At 42.3% G+C, this 12,297-nt stretch overlaps 1 protein-coding gene across 2 annotated transcripts in view; it reads right to left on the minus strand.

Annotated features, from left to right (window-relative positions):
• The window catches only part of PDCD11 (programmed cell death 11), a 141,416-nt gene that overhangs the window by 38,682 nt on the left and 90,437 nt on the right, over positions 1-12,297 (minus strand). For both annotated transcript variants that reach the window (XM_030202807.1, XM_030202806.1), the window contains exons 25-28: positions 11,285-11,462; positions 9,543-9,599; positions 5,328-5,450; positions 2,578-2,700 (exon numbers count right to left, since the gene is read on the minus strand). In XM_030202807.1, the coding sequence (XP_030058667.1) occupies positions 2,578-2,700; positions 5,328-5,450; positions 9,543-9,599; positions 11,285-11,462 (481 nt within the window). The remainder of the gene's footprint in view (positions 1-2,577; positions 2,701-5,327; positions 5,451-9,542; positions 9,600-11,284; positions 11,463-12,297) is intronic.

A 12,297-nucleotide genomic window follows, 5' to 3' on the forward strand; every position in this document is an offset into this window, starting at 1 on the left:
GAAAAATTACAGAAGGACCTTACGAGACTGGGAGGCTAAATGGCAGATGACGTTTAATGTGAGCAAGTGTAAGGTGATGCATGTGGGAAAAAAGAACCCGAATTATAGCTACGTCATGCAAGGTTCCATGCTAGGAGTTACGGACCAAGAAAGGGATCTGGGTGTCGTCGTTGATAATACACTGAAACCTTCTGCTCAGTGTACTGCTGCGGCTAGGAAAGTGAATAGAATTATTAGGAAAGGTATAGAAAACAGGTGTGAGGATGTTGTATGCCGTTGTATCGTTCCATGGTGCGACCGCACCTTGAGTATTGTCTCCAATTCTGGTCACCGCATCTCAAGAAAGATATAGTGGAATTGGAAAAGGTGCAGCGAAGGGCGACGAAAATGATAGCGGGGATGGGACGACTTCCCTATGAAGAAAGACCAAAGAGACTAGGGCTTTTCAGCGTGGAGAAGAGACGGCTGAGGGGAGACATGATAGAGGTGTATAAAATAATGAATGGAGTGGAACAGGTGGATGTGAAGCGTCTGTTCACGTTTTCCAAAAATACTAGGACTAAGGGGGCATGTGATGAAACTACAGTGTAGTACATTTAAAACAAATAGGAGAAAATCTTTCACCCAACGCGTAATTAAACTCTGGAATTCGTTGCCGGAGAATGTGGTGAAGGCGGTTAGCTTGGCAGAGTTTAAAGAGGGTTTGGACGGTTTCCTAAAGGACAAGTCCATAGACTGCTACTAAATGGACTTGGAAAAATCCACAATTTCAGGAACAACATGTATAGAATGTTTGTACGTTTGGGAAGCTGCCAGGTGCCCTTGACCTGGATTGGCCGCTGTCGGGGACATTTAAAACAAATAGGAGAAAATCTTTCACCCAACGCGTAATTAAACTCTGGAATTCGTTGCCGGAGAATGTGGTGAAGGCGGTTAGCTTGGCAGAGTTTAAAGAGGGTTTGGACGGTTTCCTAAAGGACAAGTCCATAGACTGCTACTAAATGGACTTGGAAAAATCCACAATTTCAGGAACAACATGTATAGAATGTTTGTACGTTTGGGAAGCTGCCAGGTGCCCTTGACCTGGATTGGCCACTGTCGGGGACAGGATGCTGGGCTTGATGGGCCTTTGGTCTTTTCCCAGTATGGCATTACTTATGTACTTATGTAGATTAGCACGGGATTAGTGCATTAGCCCTTACTGCCTACAAAATAGGTTGCAGTAAGATCTCACAGAATAATTTTTGGTAATTGCTGCATGCTAATGGCAGAAAGTGGCCTTAGCGCACAGGAAAGATCTGCATAAGAGCACGCTAAGGTCACTTCCTACCTCCGCTTTATAAAAGTACCCCTATATAGGGAAAGGAAAATGAGTCTTGATATACCGCCTTTCTACATTCAAAGTGGTTTACATATATTCAGGTACTTATTTTGTACCAGGGGCAACGGAGGGTTAAGTGACTTGCCCAGAGTCACAAGGAGCTGCAGTGGGAATTGAACTCACTTTCCCAGGATCAAAGTCCACTGCACTAACCACTAGGCTACTCCTCCACTCCTATTTTAAATTTAAATGCTTTACTTTTTGTCTATTAGATTGTAAGCTCTTTGAGCAGGGACTGTCTTTCTTCTGTGTTTGTACAGCGCTGCGTACACTTTGTAGCGCTCTAGAAATGTTAAATAGTAGTAGTAGTTGTAGTAGTATTTTATACCAACACAATCAGTCGCCTGATTTTTTTCAGACTGATGTTTTTGATAATATTTGGAGTTTTTCTAGTTGGAGACACCAGTACAACCACCAATGCTGGCTGAAACCAGCTGGACAGTTTCTATAAGCATACAACACAGAATTCCCATAGGACTATTTCCATGGAAGGATTAAGCATAAAAGCATGAGTTAAATCAGAACTTCTCTCTCTTATTCTACTGTGGAATATATCTCTCATGATCACCACCAACCAAACTTCTGAAATGCTTGATACTGATTTATCTTCCCATCTGTCGTGTCCACATCTTAATAAAACCAATTCATTATGTATTTTGCAAATCAATCGTCTTGGACCACCACATAAATTTCATTTATATCACGTTTATCATCCAAACTAGATTCTGACATGCTTGGCATTGTAGTTCTGCAGGCTAGATGTACAGCCCCCGTCAGGGGTGGATGACCAGAGGGGCACATTTCCCGCATTGGAAGCAATGAAATGAAGAGGGGAAAAGGAAAACTAGTCATTAACCAAATACAACTAAGGGGAAAGAAGAGAAAGCAACTTGCCCAAAACATAATCGAATCTGCATTTTTCTCCCTTTTTGTCTCTATGCCCAGTTTTTCTACCCATTAAAACCCACCTTAGTAAGATAACACTGAATTTGGGGTCACCCAAATTAACAATTCTAATGGGACATAGTCATTCATGTTACAGCCCATACAAAATCCAACATCACAGTAAATCACCATTTTTATCAACCCATCTTGAAACAGGCCATTTTGCATTTTATACACTGTATAAAAAAGGGAGACTGGGGAAACATTAGATTTTCTTATGCCGCAGCTAACATTCAGACTCGGAGCTCTACCTCAGAACTTTGGCTGAAAGTAGTTTTCCTTCCGGGATGTTCTTGCTGTATGCAGAAAGGTCTTGAACAAAGAATTTGGATAGGTACTGGTACTGGATCCGGCCCACGATGGAGGAAGACAACCTGCAACGTAAACCACATATCTGTCAGAACAGCATGGGGGAAGGAGGGAGGGACTTAGCACATATTACAGTAACATAAAATGGTGAAATTAGGACTTACTGTTAATTTCCTTTTCTTGAGTCCTACCAGATCAGTCCAGACAAGTGGGTTATGACCCCCTGCCAGCAGATGGAACCAAAGAAATACAGCTCAGAGCTGACTTCACCCCCCTTATAGGGGACTAGTGCTACCTTCAGCTCCTTGGTATTTCTCTGGCTCCAGCGGATGGTTCAAAAATGTGGCCTGGTACAGAAACTATGAGTAGGCTACTTCTGGGAAGGCTGTAGGCTCAGATTCTTATTAAAACAGACCGAGGAGTAACTGATAGCATGGCCTCTTCCGACTACCTCCTACTCTCCTATAGTGCTGTGTATGATTTGGACTTGGTCAGGGTGTCTGAACTGATTACTTTTCCCCCTCTCTCCCTCTACTTATTTCTAGTGTGTCTGGGCAATTATAGTCACGTGTCTGTGTCCCTCTAATAACCATACATTATCAATATTTAAATGTATCCTTTAAGCGCCCAGATTGAAGTTCTCCAGATTGAACTGTGGCCCATGTGATGCTCAGTGAATAAAATATGGGCAGCATTCCTGTACTGATACTATCAGCAGAAATATGTGACCCGCTGAGCAAAAAGGTACCAAAAGTGGGGTATGTGACTTATTTATACCATAACATAGAAGGACATCAACTGCATAATCCTGCCAAATTTCAGCCTCAGGCATGGACTAATTACTTATGTAAAGAATGAGAAATATTTACCAAAAGAAATTAACCCCAAAAATCACATACACCACGTTAGGTACCTGCAGTATTTTAGGCTGTAGCAGAACAAGGAAAACATAAGTTGTGAAAAAAAATTGCATAGTTTCATTCTACTGACCCTATAGTACACAAAACTTTCAAAAGTTAAAGTTGCCTCTCCAAACCTTTATAGCTTTTATTTCCGTTATTTGCCTTTTGGTACCTTTTTGCTTAGCAGGTCACATTTTACTGCCACTTTGTTCCAGTGAAGCGAAGTATGCTGGACCCTTCACAGTAGCTTCCTCTTTCTCACTGATAAAAGAAATGGGGACGTTCAGGAAGGCCACATATCTAGCCTCAGGCATGGCAGAGCCTGTGCAGCTCCAGTTCTCCATGGCGTTAATATTTCACAAGGTGACCTCACATGCATGTCAGAGGTCCTCCCCTCCCCCTCAATCTTTCCCTCCTGGTTCAGGGAAGTAATTGTGGGAACAGCCTGAAAAACTTGCTCTCTGTCCCAGTGCATGTTTAAGGCAAGATTAGGCTTGTAATGAAAGAAAAATTGCTGGAACCTTATGAAAATAGTTTAAAAATAAAAAAAAAATCCTGGACGGTTCTGCATTGATAGCACCTTCAAGTTCAGTTTTGAGTCCTTCCTAGCCCTAATATGGGTCTCTTAATGGAAGGAACTACAGGTTGACCTTTACAATGTTTTGAGTGCTAGAACATTCCACTGACCGATTCAAGAGGAAAAGGAGCTAGCTGGTTTTGGCAGATAAAGGGGATAATACCTCAGTGGGGAGGTATTTTGAGAGAGAGAAACTGATGACCCTTATTTTCTAAGACTTGATCTCCAGGAAGATCTTGGATAAGCCACGAGAGACCATAATCTGTAGGGGGATTCTATATTCTTGGGTTGTTATAGGCCTTCCTCCAAGTCCTTCCTGCTACATTTGACAGCTGTAGATGGGGTCACCTCAGGCCAAGAAACGTGATTCTGATGTTACAGTGGTAGGGATGACTGAACTGGTCTTGCATGAAGAATACGAATAAAGTTTTTAACTCAACTCACCTTAGGATTATATACTTCAACATTCAAGAAATTAACAGAAACCTACTAGTGACTTTTCAGCCTTTACTCACACAAGATGCTAGTACTAGTATAGGAGTTGCACCCTACTCCACTTCTAGCATATATTCAGTCCTTCTGATCTCCATAATACCACAATAATACAAACTGGTCCAGAACAGAACCGCTCTAAGAACCTTCCCCTCTCTCAGCCACTGTCTCACAACCCTGCTATTTATTTTTCCCCACCTTCTTCTTCCCACCCTTCCCATGAAGCTTCCCTTCCATTTCCATCTTTCTCTTCTCAAATCTTCTTCTACCATCTGTTCAGCCAACCCCCCTTTCCCTTTAACTCCATAATCCTGTAAATGCCTCCCAGTAACCTCCTTGCCTCTAAAGCCATCTTAATCTTTCTTGGAACCTTAGGCTCTCCTTGGATGCTGATGAAACCAAGGAACGGGAGGTCCCCCATGCGAAAAAGGATTTCCCTTGGATGACACAATTTGTTTTTTTTTTGGGGGGGAGGGGGGATGTCTGGAGCTCCCAATACACATGTGGCATTGTCCTCACCTTAACACAACCCTACCCATGCCTAATACCTGTTACTAACCCTCTTCGGCACAAATTAGATCTGAAATCCCCCTCACTAACCTCTATGAACACTGGCAAAACAGGAAAGGCTACTCCTATTTAGTGAGCTTGTGGGAAGGATCCCAAAAGTTTGATACATTTCATTGTTTAGATTTCCCCAACATTAATCAACACCCCACACCTGAAAAACATCCCTTCCTTCTTGATTGTCTTCACATAACCTCTGAGCAGTTGCCCCTTCTTAATATCTTCTATACTCGTTATTTCAACATCCATCACCTGAGGATTGCTTGCTGGGATTGTCCTGAAAGAAAAGCATAATATTAAAAAACAACAACAACATTTAAACAGAAAAACTGCAATCCCACTGAAGAGCAAACCCTCCCATTGCGATCAACTTCACACCTAGAACACAAATACTTATACCAAGTTCTGAGTCCCGAATGCCAGCATCTTGGGCTTAATGCATTTTCTATTTTTATAGCAGTTTTGTCATGTTTTACATTTGCAACACCACTGAATGTGGAAACCCTCAAAAAAGCTGCACAAAGAAAACCATTACTACTAAAAAAAGGTTCCCTCAACACACCAACTGAGAAGACTTTTCTTGGTGTGTTGATGTATTAGAGAGTGATTGACTACTGGAGCCTCAAAAGAGCAACAGCAGGAGTCATCAAAAGAAAAGAAAGTCCAGTTGCAACTTCAAGTGAAAGCTAGTAACTGGGCAAAACATTGTTCTCCATTCCTGGAGAACAAAACAGCACCAAATAGAAATATGGTGGGATGGGGGGGGGGGGGGGGAGGGGAGATATATAGCGTGTTCTTCAAAATGATTGAAAATAAAGAAATATGGTGGGGTGGGAGGGGGGGGAAAAAAGAGGTGGTGGCGGGGGGAAACAATTAGCTATAAAAGCAGCACAAACTAGGGGAAGACCCTGAACCAGCAGGTGTCAGAGAGCAGCAGCAGCAGCTGCTGCTCCAGTAGCCTTCTGAGGAAGAACATACCATACGCAAGAATTACCATATTAGGTCAGACCAAAGCCCAATAAGCCTAGTATCCTGCCTCCAGCAGTGGCCAATCCAGGTCACAAGTACCTGGTAGAGTCCCTAAAAGTAGCAAGATTCCAATGCTACCAATCCCAGGGATAAGTAATGGCTTTCCCCATGTCTATCTCAATAGCAGAACTTGTGCACATTTTTTTTTAAACCCCGATATGCTCACTGCTGTTACCAATGAGTTCCATAGCTTAACTATCCTGAGTGAAAAAATACTTTTAAAGCAAATAAGAGAAAATATTACCATGCAACTTCACGGATCGCCCCCTATTCTTTGGAATCTTTGAATGAGTAAATAATCGATTCACGTTTACCTGTTCTACTCCACTCAAGATTCTGTAGACCTTCGTTATAATCCCTCTTAGTCAGGGCCGTGCCAACACGGTAAGCGGGGTAAGCACCGCAGGGGGGCGCCTGCCTTCAAGGGCGCCGCTGCCCCGCCATACCGCTCCGTTCACGCTGCTCCGCTCTCGTCTCCTGCCACCACCCGGCTTGTTTTTAAAAAAATCCATGCAGCGACGCAGGCAGCGGTGTGCGCCTGTGAAGGGAGAAAATCGCCTCGCACTGGCGTCGGGCAGGTAAATACGGCGAGCCAATCAGATGAAAGCTTTCAAAGGCTAGCTACGGGAGGTCTAAGAGGTCGCCCAATCAGGACTAGGCTTACACTTCAATTTGTGCTCTGGGCGGGGTAAATTGTGAGAAGTAGAGTGAGCCGGTAAGGAGGGCCGAGGCTGACGGCTGCTCGTGCAGGGGTTATGGAGAGAAAGGTAGCCAGGGACTTCAGGCACAAGGTAAGATCCCCGGAAGCTGTCGCTGAGCCAGACAGTTCTAGAATTGTTTAAATCTACTAGTTTTAACTTCCAGCCAGCTAGCTTACACTTCAGCAGTGCTTTTACAGCAATGGGTCAGGTGACTTTGCAAGGACTATGGACTCCTTTGGTAACAATTAGCCTGAAAAGGAGAAGAGTGTTTTGTACTTTGACATTTGTTTAAGGCGCTATATGTTTCAGTGGAGGTTGAGAGACAGGAAAAATAATGGCATAGATAATTTTATATGGACTGGCAAGATGATTTGAAAATTTTGTAAAATATTTTTGTTTCCCTGTATTGCTAGCACTCTCTCACTGAATATCCTTACAGCTGGTTTGTAAGACCACTGAAATGACTGTATTGTGCTCTAGTACCCACATCCATAATGAGTCTTAATTAAAACAAATAAATCATAAATACTGAATTAAATCCAACTTGGCTGCCTTTGATGAATGTATATTTTTTAATTCACAAAGAGAGTGTGAGACAATCCTGCTTATTTTCGAAGGAGAAGGGCGGCCATCTTCTGCCCTGCGTGTGCGCCTGTGAAGGGAGAAAATCGCCTCGCTGGCGTCGGGCCTTCCCTCGCTGTGTCCCACCCTCGAGGAAATAGGAAGTTACCTCAGAAGAGGGCGGGACACAACGAGGGAAGGCCCGATGCCAGCGAGTCGATTTTCTCCCTTCACAGCACACGCAGGGTAGACGGGAGGCGCTGCCTGCGTCGCTTCATGGATTTTTTTTAAAAAGGCAGGGTGGTGGCAGGAGAAGAGGGCTCTGTCGGCTCTCAACGGAGGGGGGGCTCAGATGGGAGAGGGGGAGCTCAGGGGTTCTCAGAGGGGAGAAGGGGATTGGGGAGGGTGGGGGAGCTCAGAGGGGTGCTCAGAAGGGAGAAGGGGATTAGGTAGGGGTGGTGGGGGGCGCCAACTGATAGTCTGCAGGGGGGCGCCAGAGACCCTAGGCACGGCCCTGCTCTTAGTCATCTCTTCTCCAAGCTGAAGAGCACTAAGTTCTTAAGCCTTTATCCCCTAATCATTTTGGTCATCCTTCTTTGAACCTTTTCTAATTCTGCTATATCTCTTTTGAAATGTGGCAACCCGAACTGCACACAATAGTCATTGTCTGCCCCAGTCAGATTCTTATGGATATCTCCAAGCACAGTCTTATATATCCAAAACTGTTTATCTCAGTGTTTTCATCTCAGTGTAACACTAAGGGTCTGATCTCCAATCATTACCAAATGATACTTGGGGGGGGGGGGGGGGTGAAAGAATAGTTTGAAAAACACTAAATACTGGGAAATGTGGGAGGGAGATTTGTAGGTAGAGTTAGATGAGAAGGATGGGGGAGGGAAGATTATTTATCACGTGAGCCATGTCTTTAATTTGATTAAAGAGAATGAATGGATATAAAACAATTAACAGGTAGTATTTGACACCAGAAAGATTAGGAAACATTTTACCATATTTATTTTATTGCATTTATAGCCCACATTTTCCCACCTTTTTGCAGGCTCAATGTGGTTTACAATACATCGTGAGTAGTGGAAATATCTTAAAAAGACATTTAGTGGTACAGAAGGATCTTGTACAGCATGATAATGATAAAACATAATAATAGTATAACAAGCAGATATTATAATACAGTTCTAAATATATGTGGGGGAGTTGTGTATATATGGTAGGAATGTCCCAAATACAGTTTTGGAGGGTAATACATGGGGAAGATTCAGCTGTTGACTCCTACAACCTATAAGATGGATCCCAAACTCTTTGAAAGAGATGAGGATCTGATAGGTTTTTAAAAATCGATAAGACACATTATGGCAGTTATGTGTTTTATAACCACAGCCAGGAAACGTAGCCATAGGGGGGAGATGGCTTGGCTAATGGAGAAACTCAGTGCAATTTTAAATGACAAGGTCCAGGATGTAGATTGATATGGCTGTCTTTCATAGAATATTTAAGGAAAAATGGGAGAGGGGGCACAGACGTAATGGGCTATAGATTTAGAGGCTGGGTAGCTATATTTGACCTGGGAGGTTTCCAGCCTTGGCTAGCTGAAATAGGGTGGGAAGGAGAGGAGTTTTAATGGGAAAGGGGGACAGGGGAGCAGTTAAACTAAGAAGATATTATGGGGAGTTAAATTAGTAAATTTGTTGGATTACGGAACACATTTAAATAAAAGTGGATTGTGGAGGGGATGTAAGGAGTAGTAGGGTCATAAATATACATGAATATAAGAACCACAGACAGCAAGTTTTGTTAATAGTTTGTAGAACGCTATGATATTATGGCTCATAAGGAGCAAATTGTACTCTGAAAAAAAAAATGTTTAATAAACATTTAGATTAAAAAAACATTTTTCACCACACACATCCTGCCTCCTCTGCTGCAGGTAACATTCTACAGTACAAAATTCACTTCTTTCTGCCACTTTCTCACTGCTTAGCTGTTCTGCGCAGTACTGAGAATCCAGACTTGTGGACTACTAGTATCGTTTTAACAACCAAAACCAAAAATAAAGTACCTACCTGGATTGTCTAAGGGATACATGGATTTTGTCATCACCAGTAGATAAAATAAAGCATCTGTATTAAAAAAAAAAAGTTTAAAAAAATTTACTGTAATACAAGTAAAATATACACATATTGGAGATCATTTCACAAGGCTCGTGAAGTGTTTACACGTGTAAATGCTTAAAGGTGTAAATCAACCATCTTAGTATAAAACACATCCAAGAACCAGCAGCATCACTCAAGATTTTGCCGAAGTGCCAATTTTTCAACCTACAGATATACTTTATGTACCAGATTTTACAAAACTGGAGGCCTACATGAATCCAGTTAAGGAGCAAGTTATATAACTTTTTCTTTTGGGACATTTTGAGGTCATTTTAAACAACAGAAAGATTAAGCACAATTGCCTCCTTCTTCACTGGACAATTTTATTTTTTTAAAGTATTTGTGTGTTTCTGATGTAAAATCAAAAATACATTTCTGTCTCATGCAGAATATGCCCACAATTCACCCCCTTGCAAGCCGTACATGTTGTGGATCTACACGTCTAAATAGCAGCTTTCTAAAGTCAATTTCCTGATGGACACGCCAACACTTATATAACCTCCTGCTTGTCCTAATACATGTTTTATAAAAGGCTACACATTCCGCAGAGCCTTCTGTAAAATATCCTAAATTGGACATCCCATCCTATTTCCTACATAGATGCTCTATACAAAATCAGGCTTATTTCGTAGAACAGTCAATGCCACTCATGCAATCAGTAGGAAGTCTCCGAGTTGACTTAAGTATGGTCTGCTTCTTGCTGGCCTCCCACTTAGTCACCTCTCCCCTCTCCAATCGGTTCAAAACTCTGCTGTCCGTCTCGTCTTCCGCCAGGGTCGCTTTACTCATACCACCCCTCTCCTCAAGACCCTTCACTGGCTCCCTATCCGTTTTTGCATCCTGTTCAAACTTCTTCTACTAACCTATAAATGTACTCACTCTGCTGCTCCCCAGTATCTCTCCACACTCGTCCTTCCCTACACCCCTTCCCGTGCACTCCGCTCCATGGATAAATCCTTCTTATCTGTTCCCTTCTCCACTACTGCCAACTCCAGACTTCGCGCCTTCTGTCTCGCTGCACCCTACGCCTGGAATAAACTTCCTGAGCCCCTACGTCTTGCCCCATCCTTGGCCACCTTTAAATCTAGACTGAAAGCCCACCTCTTTAACATTGCTTTTGACTCGTAACCACTTGTAACCACTCGCCTCCACCTACCCTCCTCTCCTCCTTCCTGTACACATTAATTGATTTGATTACTTTATTTTTTGTCTATTAGATTGTAAGCTCTTTGAGCAGGGACTGTCTTTCTTCTATGTTTGTGCAGCACTGAGTACGCCTTGTAGCGCTATAAAAATGCTAAATAGTAGTAGTAGTCAATAGAAATTAACATTGAAAAAGTGATGCTCAAACTGGTCCTTGTGACCCTCCACCCATACCCCAACCAGTCAAGCTTTCAAGATATGCCAAATTAATATGAATGAAATTTATCTGTATATACTGAAGGCAGTAAATGTAAATCTATTTCATACATGTTCATAGGAATATTTTGAAAACCCATTTAGTTGGCAAGGATTTGTGCATTGGATACAGAGACCGTGGTAGGTCTGGAAGCAGCATCTGCAGGGGTCACTGAACTTACAATCCCAAACTCGATCAGTACTATTTAGTCCTCGAACGCTGGCATCAAATCACTGAAAAACAGTTTGCTAACCTGACAATTTTTCCGATGTTAAAATTCTCCAGAGGCGTCTCCGAGTAGGAATCGCTCAAGTCAAAGAGACCGGCTTTCCCAGTTCTTCCAAATGGGAGGGCAACCGTTAAGCCAAAGCCCAGATTCACTTTCTTTACAGAGCCCAGAGTAATCATGCCTTCAACTAGCGAGTTAATTCCTGTTGAGGGAAAACAGCGATTACCAACTGTGCACCAACAGTGAAGGCAGTGGCGGAATCCAATCTGAGTTAAGTACAGAATTCTACTGACTCCCTGTGATATCTTCGAGACTCAGTTAAAAGGTTTAGCATTAAAGTATTGAGATAAATGGGGGCCACTTACCTAAGAATACGTCCAAATATTTTATGAACTAGCAAGATTCTGACAATTAGCATCAGAAATGTTTCTGTGTAGACCTCCTTTATCAGTGTTGTCATGCTCGCAATAGAGAGGGTGCTTTTTCAAATACTGCTCTGCTTATGCAACAACTTGATGATGGAGGTTACTCTGGAGAAAAGCTATTCAGAAAAGGTCTCAAAAATCTAGGTATATAAATAAATATAAGTGTTGCCATACTGGGACAGATCGAAGGTCTATCAGGCCTAGTATCCTATTTCCAACAGTGGCCAATCCAGGTCACAAGTACCTGGCAAGATCCCAAAACAGTACAATGCATTTTATGTTGCTTATCCTAGAAGTAAGCAGTGAATTTTAGCAAGTTCATTCTAATAATGGCTTATGGACTTTTCAATTAGGAAGATACTTGAACCTTTTTTTAAACCCGCTAAGCTAACTGCTTTTACCACATTCTCTGGCAACGAATTTAATTACACACTGAGTGAAGAAATATTTTCTCAGATTTGTTTTAAATTTACTACTTTGTAGCTTCATCGCATGCCCCCTAGTCCTAGTATTTTTGAAAAGAGTAAACAAGCGATTCAAATCTACCCATTCCACTCCACTCATTATTTTATAGACCTCTATTATATCTCCTCTCAGCCGTCTTTTCTCCAA

This window comes from Microcaecilia unicolor, chromosome 5 (assembly GCF_901765095.1).
Source record: "Microcaecilia unicolor chromosome 5, aMicUni1.1, whole genome shotgun sequence".
NCBI lineage: Eukaryota > Metazoa > Chordata > Amphibia > Gymnophiona > Siphonopidae > Microcaecilia > Microcaecilia unicolor.